General features: G+C 46.8%; 1 protein-coding gene across 1 annotated transcript; it reads left to right on the top strand.

The window, feature by feature from the left end:
- The first annotated feature begins 1021 nt into the window (after positions 1-1021).
- NOS2 (nitric oxide synthase 2) lies at positions 1022-19071 on the top strand. The gene is made up of 26 exons (XM_009949952.2): positions 1022-1128; positions 2214-2310; positions 2895-3017; positions 3108-3256; positions 5285-5447; positions 5896-5987; positions 6382-6523; positions 6922-7061; positions 7622-7796; positions 8577-8678; positions 9322-9516; positions 9874-9956; positions 10273-10417; positions 10672-10776; positions 10945-10994; positions 11090-11264; positions 11784-11916; positions 12326-12404; positions 13261-13439; positions 14090-14253; positions 15056-15266; positions 15577-15664; positions 16078-16199; positions 17292-17440; positions 18165-18359; positions 18901-19071. The coding sequence occupies exons 1-26, from the start codon at positions 1022-1024 to the stop codon at positions 19012-19014; spliced, it is 3477 nt and encodes a 1158-aa protein (XP_009948254.2). The 3' UTR covers positions 19015-19071.
- Positions 19072-23259: the final 4188 nt, after the last annotated feature.

The raw sequence follows: 23259 nt of genomic DNA, 5'->3' as shown, positions 1-23259 counted from the left end.
CCTTAGAGTTTCGGCTCAGGTCGTTTGCGTGCGTTTCTTTTCGTGTGTGATTTTACAGCAAACAGCATATTGGGGGCTCAGCAATATAAATGTTCCTTTTACTGGAAAAGCAATATGAATAACAAAGTAATACATAATTTAGGTCAGTAATATGTGGCAATGTGTATTCTCTCCCTTTATCTTTAATTTTTTGGAAACATCTGGTTTTGATTTCTGTTCTGAAACAGATTCAAATGCTGCAGCTAATTCTGCTTTAATTGGCAATTTACTAGTTTGCTCTTTTTCTCCTGTCACACCTTCCCTGGTGCAAAAATCCATTTTAGGATCAGAAATTAGCAGAAAATGTAGAGCATTAAACCTTGTGCATTCCTGTATATATGTTACGTTCAAACATATGCTATGTATATATATCTTACCAAATACAGAATTCAGAATCTCAGAATTCCATTTGTCTCTGGCAGATGAATACATCACAAAATGCTTTGGTTAATTTACAGACCAATGTTTTTTTCGGTACTATGTGAATAACACAGCAACATTTTACATCCTATTCCTAGCTAACATATAGTGATGGGAATTAACAGAACATTTGATAACACTTAAGAAACTTTTGAAAAACACCCTTTTAAAAACCCCCAAGTGTCAAGGCATGCTTTTCATAGAAGTAGAGCACGCATGTGTTTTTCTTAGATACTGATATCTGCTGGTTTATGCAACTGGGGCACATTTGAAATTCTCTTGCCAGTATTTTAAAGTAAGGCATGGCTGCAGCATTACACTGACAAGGAGAACTGTTAGTTTGAGTATCAATACTGACAAGTCAAGTGATTTTCCTTTTTTAAAACAGGAAGTTAATTAGGTCAGATCAGTTAGGCTGGTGAGCTGCTGAGCCCTTTGAAAGGGAGTTACCTTCTTAGTCAAAAACTGACCTTGTGGCTTTTTTTCCCCCCCTCAGAAGTGTTCCCACGTCACACAAAACGAGATTTCACTGTGACCTAACATCATAAATAAAGCATACAGAATGTTGTGCCCATGGCAGTTTGTATTCAAACCTCGTGCTGCTAAGAACCAGTCCTCTGAAGAGAAGGATATCAATAATAACGTGGAGAAAAATGGGAAGATCCATGGGTAAGATCTTTGTCTTTTAATGGCTTCATAGTTTCTCTTTCATTTCAAAAGGGAAGATATTAAGTGATATGGTTTCTGAAGAAACCATAATGTGTTTCCGAAGCAATAGTATTAGTCAGAGAACAGTTGTCCCTGGGGGTCACTCGGTGGTGTTGGCTTGGGAAGGTACATTTAAGCTTTTGTGTCTAAGTTATACAATCATTGAGGAAAGAAGTCTTCTTGCTTTCTCTTTCATAGTTCTATATTTATTTGGTATGCTATAACGGTTTCATGTAGGCTAGGGCTTAGGAGGCATGTGTGTATGCTATAAAAAATTAGCAAAGTGATTACTAATGCTGTAATTAAGTTGCTAAAGTATTTCTGTGATCCTGCCTGTACAACACACTGTAGCACACATACAACATTTCACAGTTTTCAGGCTGTTACTTCAGTTTTCTGTTGCACACCGGTTCTTTCTCTCCCATTCCCTACGCTTTCCTGTCAGTGCTCAAAATAGGCTATGTTCAAATGTGAAGCTACGTGCAGCTGGTGGAGGTGGGTGATCCCCTATGCTCGGCTTGGAGCTCGTGGTCTGGATGCCTCCTGGGTGGTTTTGAACATCCTCTGAAAACCGATACCCAAACTAAAAAGTGGGTGTTCAGAAAGTAAGACAGTGCAGAAAACAAAGGAAATTAATATTAAAAGTATGGTATTTGCTTAATAAGCTGGAGACTGGACCTAGCTGAAATTTTCACACGCTTCCCTGAAGATTTCAACCTCTTTTTTTAATTCCTTTGAATATTTTCTGGCCAGATCATAGTTGTACAGATGCCCTTTGTTTAGCGTACAGCAATGATACTCGACCTTTACCATTCCAGGCCATATCTGCTGTTTTCCTTCCCACACAGTGATCTGGAAGGGGTGATCGTAGCTTTGCTATTGACTTCTAGTCCACTCCACCCCTCACGCTGCTGCGAGTGGTTGGCTTATTGACTCAGTGCATCTTTCAGAGACAGCTCTGAGCATCTCCCTACTTATGCTGCAGGTAAAACCAACAAAAACAAAGCACATTGCGTTCTACTGAATTGTCTTTCTCTCTTTTAAAGCTGCGAAAATGGTGATGCCAAGTTATATGATGTGAGCCAGAAGCGGGTAGAGATGCCGCCTATCGTAACTTCAGCAAAGGCCGGTGATGGGGGAGAGGTCTGTTTCTAGCATCGTTCTTTGGTACTAACAGTTCACATGGTTGTGCTTACTGCTCAAAACTTCTCAAGGTTCTCCGGTGAGGACCTACTGTGGTTACACGAGGTTAGGACTGCTGTGAGATCCTCGGATGAAAGATCTTTTCTGAATGAAAAGGAGCTTTGGTCAGACTTAGGGGACAGAGGTCACCCAGTGGGATTGGAGTGCCCGACTCCTTTATTCACCTTTGAAAACCCAGCCTTTGGTAACAAACATGTCCTTTCGCTAAAACTGTCTGGTTCACTGTTTTCCTGAGACTGTGACTACTATGTTAAGAGGCCTTACTGAAATGTAAAAGGTGTTTGCAGTGGCAGATATTGTTTGATTAGTACAGAAAGACTTTTTTTCCTGTTTTGTATCAAACTGTGAATTAGGTCAATAGTTTAGGACTCAAAGGAATAAATACATTGGAGAAGATCACAGTTACACCTACTTTCTTGAATTTAATTTGTAGCATTTTAATGGTCAAATAAAATATAAAATGGAGCTTTAAAATATTTAATAGTTCTGAAGACAGTATGTATTTTTATCTCTTCTCTGTCCAGAACCCTCCCCAAAATGGTATCAAAGCTTCACACCAGATATCAAGATGTCCAAGACATGTAAAAGTAAGAAACTTGGAAAATGGATCCAGCTTTCTTGACACACTACACCTGACAGCAAAGGAGGTAAGATACAAAAACCTGAAGAGTGATTTTTCATAACTTTGAAGAGGTACAGAGTGCAACATTGGTTTTTGACATTTTATTGTTTTTCAGGTTATCAACTGCCGGACCAAAGCCTGCCAAGGGGCACTTATGACCCCAAAGGGCCTGGTGAAAGGTACCAGAGATGGGCCGGTTCCACCAGCAGAGCTGTTACCTCAGGCAATAGACTTTATCAAGCAGTACTACAATTCCTTTAAAGAGTAAGCCAGCCTCACCTTCATTTTTTGATGTAAAAGCCCTCTGCCTACCTACCTGTCTGTGAGACTATAGGAGTGTTTGGTTTATTCACAGCTATCAGTAACTGTGCATTCCAAAAATAGATAAGACCATTAGAAAAGGTAAATAAAACACCGCACTTCGTGCGCTGTATCTGCCCGTCCCAGCTCTTGGGAATAGGGAAGTGGACTCTGTACGTCCCTCAGCCCCATCCCTGCTGCCTGCGTTACGTTATGCCGTGTTTACAACGCGCAGCTCGGTGAGGACTCTTACAGAACGTTACCTTCTGTTCTCTTAGCGTTGGATGTTAACAGGATTAGCTCCTCCTCAGATCAGTCTTGGACGTGAATGATGTGGATAATGCTGTTTGTTCGTGCTGTTCCCCTGTGTTCTTTTGTGCTCTGTTTTGACTCCCAAGGCTTTAGCCAAAGATTGGAAGGCCAGTCTCTTGCTTCAGAACCTTGCTCTGTGCTGCCATCGCCATAAGCTTATGGAGCATGCCGAGAGGGATGCTCTAGCTTCAGAGAAGAGGTTTGTGTTTTTGCAAAAATGGACGTGGTGCAGAGCCATTGTATTGCAGGAAGAGCTGGAACATCTGGTTGAGGTCCAAGAGTTTGCAGTGACAAGGTTTTCAGAGTGACAAGCTTTCAAGTGACAATTCGAAGTTTGCTCATCCCATTATAAATCATTATCAGACTTTCAAAGGGACTCGGCCACATAATGGCTACTTCTTTAGACACTTTGAACTCTTCTACAAAGCTTTCTTCCATCTGAACCTTTCTGAAAGTCCCTGTCTTACACAGGCTGTGCTCACTTGCCAGCGTATTACATTTGCACATCTCTGTGTTTCTGCTCATGGCTATTTGATCACATTGATTTACACTATCTTACATGCTTGCCCTTGATCTTTCATCTTGTTGAAAATGTGAAAACTCTCAGACAGTGCAGGCTATTTTCATTCTGTCTGTAAGCCAACAAAACAATTTTTGTCTGTGCTGTGATAAATATTTCCTAATGTTTTGACTTCATTCTCTGTTATCGAGCTAAAGAATTTTAGAGTTGGTTTCCCTGACAAAGGAATTGCTCAGCATTTGCTTTTAGCAATGAAAACCCTACTTACTTTGCTCAGAAGAGCTGTGTCCCTGTGAAAATAATAGAGCTTTGAGAGGACAGTCACTATAATCCTACTTCTGGGCTGAAGCTAGCTCGTTCTCTACTTTTCATTTACTTGTGATTTGGCGGTTTTTTCCAAAGTGATCTAGAAAATCCAAATTTAAACTGAAAACTTACACAGGAAAGCTTGTGACCAATCCATGTATGTGTTGGGTGGTGAAAGGATGGTGTAGGTACTTAAATTTCTAGTGTTAGTTCCTTCATTAGGCTAGTAAGCTCTGTCATTTGCACTCACTAAGGACTGTTGCTAAATTCTGAAGCCAGGAAAAATTCTCCTCAGCAGTCCTCTTTCAGAGTCCTATGTGTGGAACTCGTCCCTTTACCTAGAATAGCCCTTGATTTTTGGTAAAAATCTCAGGCCCTGGACTGCTGCAAGAGGTAACAGCTATGCTTTGGGGACAGCAGTGTCGTGCAGTAGAGGGGTGGTGGGGAGCAGATGATGGTGACTTCTCACAGCCAAAGCACAGCAAAATTGCTGACTTGGTGAGGTAATGGATGTTTTCATAAAGGATAGAATATTTTGTGTTGACCTCTCTCACATCCAGAGAGTGTAGATTTATAACAGGAAGAGGTTTCTCAGTGTTGATCCAAACTTGCCGTATCTCAGCTTACATAGATGCTCTCCCCTCCCTGGAAATGTACTCTGCCTGCCTTCACAGATGAAATCAGCGGTGTAAGTAGCAGTCATCTTGCACAAAAGGATGCTCAAAAGCTTTATGGCTTCAGCAATGCCTGTGCTCTTCTCGACCCAGAACATAAGGAGAATGTCTGCACTTTAAATCAATTCTAAGTAACAAAATTCTCATTGTTTCTTTTCATGGCTGTTTCCTCTTCAAAAGGCCAAAAATAGAAGAACACCTGGTCCGACTGGAAGCAGTGACCAAGGAGATAGAAACAACAGGAACCTACCGTCTGACAAAGGATGAGCTGATCTTTGCTGCCAAACAGGCCTGGAGGAATGCGCCTCGGTGTATTGGGAGAATCCAGTGGTCCAATCTCCAGGTAAGCTATGAGTCTAGACATTAATGGGCCAAATAGGCACCTGCTGTAAAGCAGAGGAATGTCCTTTACTTGGGTAAAATATGCCGGTTGCTTCGACTGAGGACTGCTCTCTCCTGTACATGTCATCAGATCAACATTTTTTTGTAGTTCTCTGCCTCATAGTTGAATGAAGACACGTGTAGGAGGGCTAGCATAGGAGCCAACTCTGTCGTAGAACGGGGTGCGTGTCTTGGTCCTTGGAGAACAGTTACGTGTGAAAATGATGCATATGAGAACAATAAAAATGAACCTTTCCTACTGGAGCTACAATTAAATTGAGAAATACTGATTTTTCATTTCACTTTTTTCCTTAATCTTTCCTTTCCTTAAATGCATAAGAATAATAATGAGCTTACATTACTGTTTGAAAATCAGGTTTTTTCTTTACATTTCTTTTGGAAACTTACAGGTATTTGATGCACGTGATTGTACAACAGCGAAGGAAATGTTTGAGCATATCTGTCGTCATATTCAGTATGCCACAAACAACGGAAATATAAGGTAGGTCTCTTTAATTTTAATTTTAAACAACAAAAATCACACCCAGATCTGGATTCAAAACTCTACGTGAGACCTGAAATGCTCTATCTAAATATTTTGACAACTTGTCTCTGCCCTGAATTCTCCTGGTACTTACTCTCATCTGTACCATCAGCCGTTTTGAAATTTTGTAACTTCCATGGCTGATGCTGCGAAATCTTTTGTAATTCCTGAGGAAAAGAGATGATTTGAAGATTCAGGGAGGCGGGCAGAGAGGATGAAGGATTTTATTTCTACTGACGTTTATTTTAGAAATATAAAGCAATTACTGTCGGTAAGAATTTATGTCTCAGTAATTAGAATGTGTTCGATGGGCTGCCGTGGCATAACGGGGTTCGATTGTCTCTGTGGGCAGATCAGCCATCACAGTCTTCCCCCAGAGGACTGACGGGAAACATGATTTTCGCGTTTGGAACAGCCAGCTCATCCGATATGCTGGATATCAAATGCCAGATGGGTCTATCATAGGAGACCCTGCCAGTGTGGAGTTCACACAGGTACGGTTCTCGATGCAGAATCACCACCGCTTTCCATCTTCTCTAACCCATCTGATGTCTGGGTGGTTTTCTTGCACGTTTACGAGGAGTGGGAGGGAAGCATGGCGGTCAGGAGAGAATGGGATGTTCCGCCCCACAGGTTCTAGGTGCTGGAATGATAATTCCTTACAATCCTGATATGAAAATACTCCCCTCCATCTCCCAGGAGGGTGAGCTAATGCTCCCCGTAAGTCAGGCGCACAATTGGTACTTGAACAACACGTGTCAGCACTGTTCGAATGGGAAAGATTGATTTATCACTCAGAATTAACCTCAGCAGGTTTTAGAGGGTTAACACTCTTTTGTCTTCAAATCCAGGGGGGCAAACCTAAAAAACCCCAAATGTACTTTATTTACAGTTGTGCATTGAGCTTGGGTGGAAGCCGAAATATGGCCGCTTTGATGTAGTTCCACTCATTCTCCAAGCGAACGGCCAAGACCCAGAAATATTTGAATTCCCGCCAGAAATTGTCCTCGAAGTGCCAATGGAGCATCCAAAGTAAGCACACAAGACTCAGATAATTGCATTTTTGCCTCTGCCTCACCTTGGCAGGTTATGAGCCTGCGCCTGTGGCAGTCATTTTATGAGTTCTTTGTTAGGATGAAATTACGGTAAATTGTCCTGAAAGATAAAATGCCTGTTAGAACAATGAAATGAGATTTAAATTAAGGAAGCCAATAGCAATTTTGCTGGAAATCCTTTTTTCCCAAGCTACGTTTCAATCATATTTGGAATTTTAAAAATCATCATTCCTTATGCCAGTGTAATACACATGTAAAATATGGCCGCATTCAGAATGGTTATTGCTTTTCTCTCTCTGGTTTTTTCTTCGTGTTGGCTTTGGGACTCGCCTGCGGATTGCAGAACTCTGTAATAGTGTTCTGCAATCTCTTTAGCGGGCAATTCCCAGTTACCACGTTGTAACCGAAAACTGCTGTGAGCTTGTGCAGACCGTGCTTTGTGGGTGGCTTCTCCTAGAGCTGTCCTCCTGGACTTCCCTGGTTGTCACCTAAAGGAGTCTTTTTAGACACATCAACTCATAAACGCGTGTTTAACAGGTACGAATGGTTTAAGGAGTTAGATCTGAAGTGGTACGCGCTGCCTGCTGTTGCCAACATGCTTCTGGAGGTGGGCGGCCTGGAATTTACTGGGTGTCCCTTCAACGGCTGGTATATGGGGACAGAGATAGGAGTGCGAGACTTCTGTGATGTCCAGCGGTACAACATCCTGCAGGTAATCTTCTGAAGCAGAGGTGTGTGCATCCGAGAAGGGAATGAACTGGGTGGGTGGAGCGTTTCTGAAAAAGAGACGGATGGGTGGTTGCTGGGGTGGGTGTTGTGTTCACATCACACTAACAGTCCAGTGCTAATCTGGCGCGATATCCTGGCTGTTGTGGGACATCTTGAATGTCTGCCGAGTTATGATTCCCAGATTGTGTGACTGTTTTTACAATGTTCTGACAGAATCTGTTCCAAATAGCTGTATAGGATGGTGAAACTGCAACTGTAAAAAAAAAAAAAAAAAAAAAAAAAAGGTAGGAAATGGCGTCCAAAGGGAATTCTTGCCCAGTCTTACCCCGAGTCCTGCTGATTCAGGGCTTTTGGACTCTGACCGTACATTTCTCAGAGGTCTGTTTATGTCAGTTCCAGTCTGCTGTTGACAAGGCAGAGGAGTTCTGGTGGTTGGCTGCAGGTCTTGCTCACCTCGCCAGTACAAACTAGTGATGATGACTTACAACCACATACTGCCAGTTTTTAAACCGTTTAGTCCCGGAGAGAACTGCTCCCCGCTTTACCAGGCTGGAATGGCCTCAAGAACCAGAACTCTGTAATTCAAGTTTGCCTCTAATCTCAAGCGGTTTTGCCGCCATCACTTTCCCCAGCACAGGACTGAATCTTCCCCCTTCTGCAGTGCTTTTTCCTGCATATTAATGTGATGAGGTGGAGAAATCATGAGGTCTCAGTCCCCCACAGTAAATGTGCGTTTCCTTTTTTCTCTCTTTTTCACGTGTAGGAGGTAGGGAGAAGAATGGGACTGGAAACAAACAAACTTTCATCGTTATGGAAAGACCGGGCTGTGGTAGAGATAAACGTGGCTGTGCTTTATAGCTTCCAAGTAAGTCAACAAGGGTGGAGAGACACTGAATACTGAGTGTCACTTTTTCCTCTCACTTGTAACAGCTTTATGCAAATATAGTGCCAATGGGCCAGTGCTCAGTGGAGGTTATCAGTGTGATTCCAGTAGTTATTCTTGGTTTGCACCTGGGAAAGTGCTGGAATCTTTATTTCCTGTTGTTGACAGAAAAAGATCTCAGGTGAAGGCAGAATGGAGAGGAAAAGAAAAGGAAGTTAAGGGCAAGATTGTTCATCCTTTTAACATGTACACCTAAGTGTCAAAATCGATGTAAAGCTGTTGGACTAATGTCTTTTATTTGTAATTACATTTTGTTTAACATATCCTAACAATATGAAAAGTGGGTAAAAATGAATCAGAGGCTCTTCAGCATGCGCTCCCAGTGCTGGGGAGGTAAAATGCTGATGTTAAAAAAAAAAAAAAAAAAAAAAAAGGCCCTAAGAGTCCTTAATCAAAAATCAAAGGTCCACCTTGATCTATATCCGTATAATAGTTGCTGATAGTAACTATTTCCCAGCACTGAATAAAGTCCTTGAAATAAAGCAAAAGGATTACTTCAGCTGCATCAGGAAGAAGAGCAGAATGGACTTTGTACTGTATGCCTTTCTTTTTACAATTATTCTAGAAACAAAATGTGACTATCATGGATCACCACTCAGCTGCTGAGTCCTTCATGAAATACATGCAGAACGAGTACCGTGTGCGAGGGGGCTGCCCGGCGGACTGGGTGTGGATTGTTCCTCCTATATCAGGGGGCATAACTCCCGTGTTCCACCAGGAGATGTTGAACTATGTCCTCACTCCCTTCTTTTACTACCAGGTACACATTAGCCAAAAAGTTATGATTCTGGTAGACAACTGCAGCAGTGCAGATGATAATAGGGGACCTGACGAAGTCCCAATGAAAAGCCCTGGTTAGTGACAGTTCACTAGAGAGACTCGTAAATGGAAGGCAGTGTGGATGCACCGTGGAGGGTTATGTAGTCCTGTGAATTCTCAAGCTATAAGTAAAACGCCATTTAATGCTGCAGAGAGTGATCCTGCAGTTGTACACAGTGGATTGTCTGTACAGATTCTATTTAATCTGGCCTTTCAAAGATATACGAATTGCGTATTTATTATTTTACATTTCTTACTTGAAGCTTAACTTCTCTTTTTTTTTCTTTTTTTTTTTAAGGTGGATGCCTGGAAAACGCACGTCTGGCATGATGAGACCCGGAGGCCAAAGAGAAAAGAAATAAAGTTTAGCATCTTGGCAAAGTAAGTTGTTCAAGTAAGAGTCTTTATGCTTTTGTCCAACCGTTCTATTCTTGTGACATTTCTGTGCCACACTTTTTAAAAAGAAGTATTACGGTAGGGACCACTTGCATTGCTTGAATCGTAGACTTCCCTGTCCACAGGCAGGTACTGTTCACATCTCGGATTCTTATTCAGGGCCATCTATAGTGTATTGCTTCCAAACAGTCTTCCAAGGAAGAGCCGTGCTCGAGATCAGTCTCTGCTAGCCTGTTCCTGAAGCTATCTGAGTTACTCTGCAGCTATATTAAAAATTATATGTGATTATTTTTTCCCCCAGGGCTGTACTCTTTGCATCTTCACTCATGCGACGAATGCTGGCAGCCAGGCCCAAGGTCACTGTAATCTATGCAACAGAGACTGGGAAATCGGAAACATTAGCCAACAATCTGTGCAGCTTGTTCAACTGTGCCTTCAACACTAAGGTAAGAAAGGATAAATCGTCCACACCAAATGGAGAAAGAAGTTTGGGTAGTTTTATCAGCTTCTGCAAGCTTTTTCATTCTCTGAGCCTGTGTTTGGAATGTTCAGTAAAAGCAAGCTGGACTAGAACTTGGATTTTGTATTCATTAGCGTAATGCCTTGTAGATGTGGTCAACAGTCACCTGGCAGTCACAGGGATATCTCATGCTAGTTCCCATGCCTGCTAGCAATTTCTCATGAGCTTTATACCTTCCAGATTCTGCGCATGGATGAGTACAACATTTGTGACCTGGAAAAAGAAACACTTCTTTTAGTGGTTACTAGCACTTTTGGGAATGGAGATTCTCCAAATAACGGAAAGGTAATATTCCCCTCAGAAGTTTATAGGAGGCTGAACTGAAGGTGTGAGGCCAAAGACAACCCTTTCATTTGTCCTGTGTACTTGAGTAAGATGTGGATCAGGGTCTCACTTCTGCTGTAAAGCAGACTGTTTTTCTAACCTTAAGTATTTTGTGAAATTTTTATACAGACCTTGAAGAACTCCTTGCTCACCCTGAAATTGCTGAGAAAAAAAATTAGGTAAAAATACTTCATTGTTTGGTTTGCATGCGACTGAGTCCCTTTGCGTTTCATTTAGCATAACAGAGCGATCCTATTTTTATCTCCTTCTGCAGATATGCTGTGTTCGGTTTGGGGTCCAGCATGTATCCAGAGTTCTGTGCCTTTGCTCACGCCATTGACCAAAAACTGGCCCAACTAGGGGCTGCTCAGCTCACTCCAATAGGTGAAGGAGATGAACTCAATGGGCAAGAAGCAGCCTTTCGCACGTGGGCCGTCACTGCGTTCAAGGTGACTACAGAAATAGTTAGCCCCTATTTTAGTTCGTTCGTTCATTCGTTTTATTTCAGTACTCGCTAGCATCCCAGGAAAATGGGGGGAAATGAAGGAAAACAAACACCTGGATTTCTGCCTGACCCATTTCCAACTCCCCTCTCCTACTGCTTGCCTAAGTTGAAGAGGGAACTGGGCCCTTTTTCTATTTTTTTTTAATATTCACATAAAGTTCCATGAAACCTTTTGGATAATGGAACGCTCAGTATGAACAAGAGTGGTAGCATCAAACATTTTTTTGTTGCAAAATTCTTGCAAACAAGAATTTTTTGAAGTAGATCAGTTTTTTACCTGTACTGGTGTAGCTATACTGGTGGACCCTTACGGAACTGACTGGACACCCATAACATCACTGAACTCAACAGAATCGATAAAAAAAGAGGAACCTATGAAGTTGGTATCCCCTCGTTCGGGTTAAGACAATGCTAAGAATATTTCTTTTTACTATGAATAGCCTTATTTTTTTCTTCTTTCTAGACTGCCTGTGACATTTTTAACATCCGTGGGAAAAGCAGCATCCAGTTGCCTGCTACATACACTTCTGAGGAGAGCTGGGATCCTAAGAATCACAGGATCGTGTTTGACTCTGAAACCATGGACTTGGCTAAAGGTATTGCCTCCCACCTGCCGCTTCCTCGGCCCATTTCGCTTCCGATAGGTCTGAGCTGTGGAGGTTTCCTAGAGGTGGTGCTGGTCCTGCTGGGTGACAGAATGCGTACAGTAAAGGACAGGGGTCAGAGAAAAAGAGCCATTGGTTTACATTGCATAAATCATTATCTGTTCCAGCACAAGAGCATCAGAACACCAGAACGAGTACACTTTGACAGACCCAAAAGAACAAAAGCAGAGATGCACTACTTTCAGTCAGGGAAGGCAGGCATACAGGGGACAGAACTGACTGAAAGTAATTCACATTGTAGGGCGAGCATGGTTCAGTTCTTTTCTGCATATTATTTGAAGACATTTTAAACAAACCTAATCACAAAATTGCCATGAGTCATGTCCTCTTTTCTCAACAGCGCTTGCTAACATTCACGCCAAGGATATAATTCCCATGAAGCTGAAATCCAGACAGAATCTTCAAAGTTTAAAATCCAGGTACGATACCTCATTCTTTTGAATATTGCAATGCTACGTTTCACTAAAATCTTGAACATCTTCTCCCCGCAGTTATTAAGAAATATACATGAATTTTGTACCATTGTTAGTAGAAGTAAATCGTTACCACAAGACCACCAGAATACGTACAGTCTTATTTCTGGCTTACCCAGGAGCTGACTTCCCAGTAGATCTCTAGGACTGTAGGGAAATAAACAACTTTGTGATATGGCCCTTTGATACCTACTAAATGTGGAAGGTCAGATGTTCTCCCTTGCTTGGTATGCTCCATGCCAGGCAAATGTTTACTTCATTTACGGGAAAAATTGCCCCTTAAGAGAAAAAAAATAAAAAAGGGAGAGGCTGTCGTGCAAGAAGCTGCTGCATTCAGCTGTGCTGCGACGCAGCCAGGACAAGGCACTGCGCCAAGAAGCTCCGAAGGACAATCGGTGCCAGCGCCTGCCGCGGAACCGGCACCTGGGAACGGCTCTTCCCACCCTCCAGCGGGTCCCTCCCGGCTGAAGGCAGCGGCCCCTGAGGCGGTGCGAGGCGGGAGCGGCTGGTCTCAGGAGAGCCGGGCTGCCTTGCGCTGCCTGCCTGCAGGCACGTTTATCCCGTGCTGGGCTGAGCGGAGGGCACTCCAGCACCTTATTTGTTCAGGTACAAGTACTGCACTTGTCTGGACTGTTACTTGGTTAAGTCTCCACGAAGTACGAAGCTGGTCTGATAATTTGGTGACGAGCACCCGTAGCCCTTTCCAACTGTCACTTCAGGTTTATTCTTTTTCTGTGCAATTCAAGGGAAATCCTGTCGACGTAACCAAGATCTGTCTGGTCTCTTTTTTTTCTGTGTCTAGTCGTGTTACCATTCTAGTTAAGCTTTCCTGTGAGACCAGTCAGGAAGTGCACTACCTGCCCGGAGAACATGTCGGGATTTTCCCAGGCAACCAGCCAGAACTCGTCCGTGGCCTCATGGCACATGTCAAGGATGCCCCTCCAGCTGATCAGACTATCAGACTTGAAACCTGCACTGATGGTGAGTTGGTTCTGTTCAGGTGAAATAACAGAGGATGTTTGACAGGTTTCTCTAAAGTTCCTGGGAAATTTTATCGGCGGAATTTGATTCTGTTATCCTTTTCTTAAGTTTCAGTAGGATTTTGTTGATGCTTTTAGTTATTCTTACAATTCCCGATTCTGATTTTGCATACTCTGGCGGTCTGTGGGAACTTCAGCAGTGCTGGCAGCCTTCTCCTAGGTTGACACTGGTTGTAATTCAGGTGCTGAACTGGCCGTTGACTGCAATTAAATTAATCAACAGTTTGCTTATTGTTGCTGCGTACCAGAGCCCTAAAATGGACTTGCATGTCATGACCATCTTTTCCATCTTACTAGGAGCAATCCGCTGAATCACAGGATTCTGGCACACGGAAACACGATTTCCTCGTATGAAAGACTTTTCATTTTAAAGCGATGTTCTGTTATCATGCAGTTCTCTGCATCCCACACTTCCCTTAGAAGAAGTTGGAAACCTCGCATTAACCTCTTCCCAGAAGGGCCCTGTGGTCTAGGCCTGCTGCAACCCAGGCTGCAGTCTAGTGGTTTGAAGGACACTGGGTTTTGCAAAGCTCTGCAGCTGCCAAATGACGTGGGAATTGCCAAGTGTTCTTTTCTTTCCCGCATTTCCAGGTGGCTACTGGACAAGTGACAAAAAGATTCCAGCCTGCACACTCCCGGAGGCTTTGACATACTTGCTTGACATCACTACTCCACCCTCCCAACAACTGCTAAAAAATCTCTCCCAGCTGGTAACAGCGGAAAGGGACAAACAGAGACTGGAAGTTCTATGTCAGGTGAGCGCTAGGGCTAGGTCTCTGTTACAAGTCCTGTGTACTGGGCCATCTGATGCCCTTTTACTGGGTAGCAGAAGCTTAAGAAATTTTTGTAGTGATGGTGCTTGATTCTTATCCCTCTGTTAACGTGTTCTGGGTGCTTGTAAAACCAACCGCAGCGAGAGAAAGGGTGGTCTTGTGGCTCAACTTGGGCGTGGGATCACGAGATTTCTTCAGATCGCATGTTTCCTGTGTGGTTCTGGGTGGGTCGGTTTGCCTGCCTGTTTCTCGTGCCCGCCTCGTGGTGGTTTCTGATGACACCCATTAAAGGACCTTACAGTTTGCAGGTGGAGGGGTTGCAGGGGAGCTGGTAGATATTTTTGTCACAGAGTTTGGTACCGTGAGAGTAAGAGGGATGTAGCTTTAAGCAACCAACGACTCCTAGGTGTGGAAAGTGCTTGCTTCCCCTGCTGGTTCAGCCAGGCTCGCAGGTATCGGGACCTAGGCCATGCAGTTTTGTGGATGTCGCATAGCAGGGGGCTGAGAAACAGATTCTGCTTCGGTTTCTGCGTCCTCACCGAGAGAGCTGGTATCTGAGAAAGTGATAGCGGGTATTCTGTACTCCTGTTTCCAAAAATTGAACTATTTCTTAGGAAACCCCGGTATTGGTCTAGACAAAGTTTTGAGGATTCTCTGTTGATTTCCCTGCGTATTTAATTTAATGTAAAGCAGGAATCTTATTTATAAGTGACATTTCAAATATCCCCGCTCTCCTGAACTCCGTGTGACCTGTAACATTGTGATGGTGACCTTTGGCTTTCAGAGCACGGAAGAATACAATAAATGGAAGTTTTACAACAGCCCAAACATCCTGGAGGTCCTGGAGGAGTTTCCTTCTGCTGAGGTCTCAACAGCTTTCTTACTGGCCCAGCTGCCTCTTCTGAAACCCAGGTACTACTCTGTCAGCTCCTCCTGTGACGTGACACCCAGAGAGATCCACCTGACAGTTGCAGTTGTGAACTACAGGACAAGAGGTAATGAATTGTTGTTTTCATTTCTCTCTTAATTAAATGATATTTAGGTTGCATCGTGATTCGTATGGCACAAAGCATCTCTGAAACAAGGAGTTTGTATTGTGATACATGCAGAGTAGGATACTGCAGTGCAGCTTCTCATACCGTGTCAGGATTTGGTAAAATCCTGCATCATCATCAGTGTATCCATGGTTTATACATCATTACTAGATATACACACTTCTTTAAAAAACATAATTTTAAGTATAAACTGTGCTTTTTAAAAACAGAGAGTTTTTGAATACTGACAGAGGTGTTTTGCTCTGGTTAGATGGACAAGGGCCTTTGCACCATGGGGTTTGCAGCACGTGGCTGAACACAGTAGCTCCTGATGAGATAGTTCCGTGCTTTATACGCAGGTGAGTGTACGACAGAGAAAAAAGAAAAAAATCCCAAACCCAGTGGTTCTTAGTTCAGCTTCTTTGGGGGTTTTCCCTTGTTTGGGTATGATTTCCAAGTGAGTGGTGAGTGCAAGTTGGAATATCTGAGTTTGATAAGAGAGGGGACTCCCTGTCTTCCAGAGATGAGATCCTTTACCATGTCTCATGTTGAGTAAAATCACAAATCGTTAGAAACTTCTGAAAGGACACCATGGCCACTGTCGGTGTACCCACTGTGAGGGAAGGAGAGCTAAGGGGACAAGAAGCAGACAAGCCCCATCACTGTTTTCAGATTGGTGACTTGGGCTGTGCTGCTCAAAGTCGTTCAGGGAACTGACAGCGAGATGTCAGTCATAAACTAAGTACCTAATTAACATATTTTTGCATTTTAGTGCTAATGAATTCCATCTCCCAGAGGAGCCAAGCAAGCCATGCATTCTCATCGGCCCAGGAACAGGCATTGCTCCCTTCAGGAGTTTCTGGCTGCAGCGTCTCTACGACTTGGAAAAGAAAGGTACTGGTGGGGGCTGCCGCGAGGGGGAGGCCGTCACTCCTCCAGCAGCAGAAGACATCCCTGGTCCTCCAGACAGAGCCCCTACAGCTGCAGACACCCAGAAACGTTAGCCGAGTAAACCCCCTAGAGATTTGTCATCCCAAGGCTGATGGAACACTGCACTGAACCAGCCAGCCCATCCCCCTCGAGAGCGTTCTGGTGGTCCTGAGGTTCTTGGTCACTTGGAGGGAGCAGCCTACGTGCCCTTGCAAATACCGTATGTTCAGTGGCTGCCCCAGGTGCTCACGGGGGGGCCACAAGATGGAGAGGAAACATTTTGGCCTGCCTCTGTCAGCCCATTTGGGGAACCTGCTCCAACAGGTGACTCCACACAGTTCTCCAGGGACTCGGACAGGTTCAGTCCTACTGCAAGACCCCAAAATCAGAAGCTGTCGCACACAGACACTCTCCTTCTCAGGCGTTTAATGAGAAAGGCTAATGAGAAAAATCACACAATACCAGGTTGGAAGGGGCCTCAAGGATCATCTGGTTTCCTGGGAAAGCCACGGTCTAGCCAAGATGCCCAGCACCCTGTCCAGCTGAATCTTGAAAGTGTCCCGTGTCGGGGAACCCACAGCTTCCCTGGGGGGATTATTCCAATGGCTGATTGTTCTCATGGTGAAAAATCTTCCTCTTGTGTCCAGTCGGAATCTTCCCAGGAGTAACTTGTACCCGTTACCCTCCTCTTTTCCGTGTGACCCCTTGTAAAGAGGACGTCTCCATCTTCTCTGCAGCCACACTTTAAATACTGGCTCATGGTGATAAGGTCTCCCCTGAGCCTTCTCTTCTCAAGGCTGAACAAACCCCACTCTCTCAGCCTCTCCTCATGCCAGGCTTCCCAGTCCCTTGGTCGCCTTTGGGGCCCTTCTCTGGACCCTCTCCAGCCTGTCCCCACGGGTTCTGTGCAGTGGGCACCGACGCTGAACGCCGTGAGCCGGGTGCGGCACAGGCGGCCGTACCCAGTTACTGCGCCACCGGGGCCCTCTGTGGGAGTGGTGAGGAGAGGTGACGGGCCTTGCCAGGAAAGACCAAAACCTCCAACGTTGGTTTCAGGGATCAAAGGCGGCGACATGACGTTACTGTTCGGCTGCCGGCAGCCAGACATGGATCACATCTACAAGGAAGAAACTGAGGAAATGAAGAGGAAGGGAGTCCTGAAGGAAGTCTACACAGCTTACTCCAGACAACCTGGCCAAGCTAAAGTAAGGCTGGTTCCTTTGCCCTTTAAGGGTTGGCTCCTTCCAGGATGGTCCCTCAGGTTGAGATTTGGGCTCTGTGCAACGATGTTCTTTAAAAACCTGTTAGCCTTTTGCTTCAGCGTGCTGCGAGCAAGTGGCGAAAGGCCCCGCTCCTTCGAACCGAAGGAGACCCTCACTGGGCGCTTCAGTACGCGCGAGCTCTGTAACTGTAAACCCCTCAGGGCCCTGCAGAGGCACGTTGAGTGCAAACGGCCTCTGAAACTGGAAGCTGGAACGTTCTCAGAGACGTTCAATTTTGCAGGATTTGATTAGCCCGTGTGTTAGAAATGAGTCGGCTCTGGCCGTTTGTCACCATTTCAGGGACACAGTGACCCTGGAGGTTAATTTTGCTTGGGTGAAATCTGGATTGGAGAAAACCGCAGCACTTCGCCGCCCTCGTTTTCGCTGTCCTGGCAAGTTAGGAGGCTTTGGCGCTTGTAACTGGTTCTGAAAAAGAAGAGTCTTGGTCTGCTCTAGTTTAATCAGGGGACAGGTCTGGCCTCCAAATCTGGGGCACGTCGAGACAGCGTGAAGGTGTTTTTCTTCTCCTTTGCCGTGGTGTGACACACCGCTGGGATAGACGGGGCATTTGCACCTCACTGCAGAGACCCACGCTGAGTTTAGAAGAGCCGGTAGCCAGGGTAGCATTTAAGAGACTTTGTCTAATGATCCTTTTCCTGGTTCTCAGGTCTATGTTCAAGACATTCTTCAGAGCGAGCTGGAGACCCAAGTGTGCCACCTCTTGCATGAGGAGGAGGGACACCTGTACGTCTGTGGAGACGTCCGCATGGCCAAGGACGTCGCTCAGGCTCTGAAGGGGCTGCTCGCGCGGCACCTGCACCTCCCGGAGCGGCAGGCGGAGGAGTACTTCTTCCAGCTGAAGGTACGCGCTGGTGCGCGGGGCGCGCTCGCCGGCCAGGCGCTGCTCCGGGGTGGCTGACAGCAGCCTCGGGTCCCACCCCAGACCCTGCAGGCTGCTGTGAGCTGCTTTCCAGCAGAAGGCACGAGGGAAAAAGCTTTACGTGGCCAGCGTAGCCCACCCACCGTGATTAAAAGGCCGTTTCTGTTTGGTTCGGGTGTGAGAGGGACACGGGACGTCCTTCCCTCACACCGACCGGTTTCCCCAGTGTCTCCCCGTGGGTCCTGGACGTTGCTTCGGGGCACGGCCGGAACATCAAGGGTGTGGGGCCTTAATGGAGGGAAGTGAGGTTAAGGAGTCAGCGGGCCCATCGCTGAAAGCCCAGAGCTGGGGTTTCGTTGTCAGAACCCGGGGTTCGGGAGGGCTCCCGTTATCGGCAGCAACAGCAGCCGCGGTCACAGAGCCGCTCGGACGGAGGCAAAAGGCCTTTTAGTTCCTGAGTTGCTACGTGAGGAGGAGCCAGCGGGATTTAATGAATCTCTTGGTTTCTCTTCTTTCTTTGCAGAGCCAAAAGCGATACCACGAAGACATATTTGGGGCTGTATTCCCACCTGAAGTCAAAAGAGGTGGAAGAGCTTTGCAACCCACCAGTCCAAGAACAAACCAACTGATGTTTTAGACAATATTTGCACATTTGATGTTATTTTCAAAAAACAAGGGATCAAATCCCCTTTCTTATACATGTTAAGTCATACACATGTATATGATTTTAGGATTTGACCTTTAAACCTCAGCCTTAATTAAGAAAAATATTAAATTTAACTTTTGTTGCTATTTATTCTGAGACTTCTTTTAATAGATTATCTTAATAGCAAAGATGCAAATTATTTTTTTAATACTGTATGCTAGTATAAATCTGCTATTTTTTGTAAGTACAAGGAAAATGTAGAGGTTTTTACTATGTAAGCTAGATCTGAAATCGTTTTTTGAAATGTGCTGTTTACCTTTGTGAATTTATTTATATCAGACTGTTTTACTGTGCATATTATCTTCACTTTAAAGCAAGTAAATGGATGGTTGTGTCACTTGGAGTGTGTAGCCACACACCTCGTTGGATCTGAAGCAATCTTTGCAAATGAGATAATAATATAATGGTCCGTAAGGGGAACTACCTGCTGCAAACACTTCAGATGTGTGTACGGGGGGAGGCCGAAGTTCTGATGCTGCTTTGTGTGAATCCGGTACTTGAACCTGAGTTGTTGCTGTGGTTACAGAGCCCGCGGCAGGAAGGTTCAGAAAACTCAAAAGCACTTTGTACATTTGGATTCTATGCCCGGATTTACTTGATTTGTTTGTAATAAAAGATGCCTTTATATTGAGAGAAACGAGTTGGTGCGGATTAATTGTCCCTCTCTTTGCCTAAAGAAGCAGGGGCAGGTGAGTCGTTCTCAGGCTGAGGTGAGGTGGGCCTGGGCTCCAGCCAACCCTCCTTCCCTGGGTGAGGCGCCGTCCCCAGGAGCGGCGCAGTCTGCCCGGCATCAGCTGTGCGGTTGTGGCTGCCAGGAAGGTGTGAGTGTGCACCGTGGGCTGAGCGATCGGCTGACCCAGCAACGCTGCGCTTTGCCCCAGCTACATCTCGACTTCGGCTCCTCCTGTGCCTTGCAGTGACGTCGGAGCTCTCGGGTCTGTCTCTAAAATTACCAGGGCTGTATGGTCGTATTGAAAAAGCTTACGGTGAGATCTTCCTGTCATCCCTTGTCTCCAGGAGCTAGAATCTGATGGAGGAGGAGCTGAGACTCAAAAGTCACCAGCGCCGTGTGTGCACAGTGTGTTTCGGATGTGCTCCAGGCCAGCCTTAGACCAAAACCACAGCACAGCTGAAAGCCTGGACAGTGACGTGCCAGACAACAGCCACAGAGAGTGAGGACAGAGGAGGATCCCGGCAAGTGGGGAGCCCTGGGGGCACCTGGCGTCAGTGGTATTTCGTACTTTGTTCATTGATGGGTTTGGATTTTAGATTTTTGGGGTGGGGTGGAAGTGGACAGGGCAGTTGTGCTTCCCACTAAGCAAGCTCTCCATGAGCCCAGGGCTCGCCGAGCCTGGGCTTCAAATGAGCCCAACAAAAGCAGGAAACAGAAGTTCCACACGTCAGAGCACCAACACACTCTGTGCCCGTTTGGGAGGTGCGTGGCTGCACGACCCGGTGTCACACGCGTGTCTCCACAGGTGGATGTCCTTGCCAGGATGCTTCCTTTGTATTTGGTGTCATCTCACTCTAAAGCGCGACCGTAATCCTTTACAGATGCTTGCTTGTGGGCTCGCTTTCATCTGGAGGGTCAGAAACTCAGAGGGGAAAAAAAAAAAAAAGTCCTGCTGTCTGTAGGAAGTTGAGCACAGGCTGGGGGGCCCTTCGGTAACGCCACGTCCCGAAGATGGGAGAACTTTGAAAACTGCCAGCCAGGGAAGCCAGAACATCCGTTCCTTCACGGGCCTCTGGCGAGTCAGAGCAAGAGGCACAAGTGGTGGCTGTGTGTCAGCTCGGGAGGCTGATGACTTTCCATTTCTATGCCCTAAGCTGATGAGGCCGGTTTTACCGGGGACCTTTTCATCGTCATTCCACCACTGCAAAAATTTCCCCTTAGCAGAGAGGTGAGAAGGCAGTTAAAGGAAAGGGTTCGGAAAAGCAAAGATCTCCTTTGATTCTTGGTGAGTTTCTTTAAACTGCTCCGAACTGTAAGTTCACTTCAGTCGCAGCACTGATCTGAAGCGGGGTATGATTGCTTTTTCTACAGAAGTAAATGGGGAAGATAAACAGGCAAACACCGCGCTGTTCTGGCTCGCAGCTAGTGGAGTATAACCTTTATGCTTGAGGGGGGGCTTTTATGTTGGGGTTTTTTTGTTGTTTTTTTTTTTAATTAAACACGCTTGCCCTTCAAGTTTAATTGAGGATTAGATTCATTATTTCTTACTCTTTATGGAAGACAACAAAGCTCAACTTATCTTGAGCTTTTTATTGTTTGCGTATGACAGATCTAGATAAGAGGGATGAAATGTAAAATTGCGCTGCTGTAATGCCTTGGCCTTTTCCCCGCAGGACATGACAATGCTGCCGTTATTTTCGGCACGGAGCTGTTTGGCAGCAGCGTAACGTTCCCGGGATTAATTAACACACGGCAATGTCACCTCTGCTGAGGAGGCGAAGCTGCCCCCCGCGCTCTTCTGCGCAGGTGAGGAGGCTGCGGCAGGGCCCGGGGGGCTCGGGGGCTGCCGGCGGCCGGGGTGGGGGGCTGGAGGGGTGGGCGCGGGGGGCTCTGACCGACCCTGCAGTGACTGACCCTGCGGTGACCGACCCTGTTGACATTGGCTGCAGCGACCGATGCCAGGAGGGGGAGGACAGAGCTCCTGGCTCCTGGGGAGGCGATGGAAGGGTGGCCCCGGGACCGGAGGGCGCCCGGTTGGTTCATGTGCGGGCTGGGCTGTGTCCACCGGCCGGGCCGCGGGCGCTGGTGGGTGCGGAGCGCGGGGCGGGAAGGCGGCGGGCCTGAGGGGCGGGAAGGCGGCGAGCCTGAGGGGCGGGAAGGCGGCGGGTCTGAGGGGCGGCCTGGCGTGCGGAGGAGGTGGCTCCTCGGCGTGTCTCGGTGCTTCGAAAACCTAAATGGCGGCGCTGTTCAACCGGGAAATAACGTGACCCACCGTCCCCGCGTTGAGTCTCTCACCGGCGTCATGCGTTGGTGCGGGGGGAGCGGCCGGGGCCCGGAGGGTGGGCGAGCTGCAGCCACCGGCGGTAGCCACGAGGAGGCGATCGAGCCCCAGGGAAGGGTTTGGCGGGCGCAGCTGAGCCAGGAGGGGTCTGGCCTCGCGCCGTTCTCTTTTTTGGGGCGGTTTGTCGCCAGAACGGGAGTTCCAGCGAAAGGCACGTGAGGGGCCCGATGCTGGAGGCACCGCCCGCCAGCTGCACCGTGACCGGGGGCCTCGACCTCGGCTCCGGAGAGGGAACGAAACGGGCCGTTCTTGCCGCAAAGGCCCAGGCTGTGGTGATGTCATCTGTGGAAGGCCGTCAGCTAAAACAATGGGATGAGAGCAAATGGGCTCGAAGGCTGTAAATGACCAAGTGAGTCTGGCGAGAGCAAGCTGTAAGACACAGCAAGGCTAGAGGCACAAGCTGTAATGCTGATTTTTTTTGTTGTTGTTTTCTAATCTTTTTTTTTTATTATTATTATTTTTTTCTCCTTACATGAGCTAAACAAGAGCCTTCTGTCGCCCTTCCTTCAGCTCGCTCGGTCGGGTTTCTCTGCTGCGATGGGATCTCTAGAAACAGGGCCGCCTGCTGGCCCGACAGCTGCTCCCCCTTGCCCAAACCAGAGAAGGGTTTCACTGCCGCTCGCCTCCCGGCTGTCCCCTCCCCAGGTGCGCCGAGCTCGGCAGGGCAGGGTGGCGTTGGCACAGCCCCTGTAGCCTTGGCGTGCCGGGGCCCGGTGCTCTCCCGCGGGTTTCTGTGTGCCACAGAGGGGCTGCCCTCGCCTATCGCCGGGGCCCCACTCGGGTCATTGACTCCCCATGGGCTGACCCGTCCCGTTTGCATCACCCAGAGTCTGTTGGGCTCTCGTGTGGCAAAAGAAATGGGGAAATGATGGGAAATCCCCTCCTGCGGCTTCACTCGGGACAGGCGGAGGGCAGGGAGGGTGAGTGCCGCGGCCAGAGCGGTGATGGAGCGGGTGGATCCTCTGCCCCAGCTGGTGCATCAGGGTAGGACGGTCACTGCTGTCCAGCCACTGCTCTTTGTCCCTATGGACCTACCGTGTCTTCTGGTCTTCCCAAGCTATTGCCTTGAATTCCTAACTCGACTCCCCATCGGAAAGCCTACGGCTCCCTGCGGGCTTTCGCAGCCTCCCAGCAGCACGGCCCTGGAGCTGGGGTGATGCCC

This window comes from Leptosomus discolor, chromosome 18 (assembly GCF_034619465.1).
Source record: "Leptosomus discolor isolate bLepDis1 chromosome 18, bLepDis1.hap2, whole genome shotgun sequence".
In the NCBI taxonomy this organism is placed as follows: Eukaryota; Metazoa; Chordata; class Aves; order Leptosomiformes; family Leptosomidae; genus Leptosomus; species Leptosomus discolor.
The sequence above is the reverse complement of the archived record's forward strand: the minus strand, read 5'-3'. Positions and strand labels throughout refer to the sequence as shown.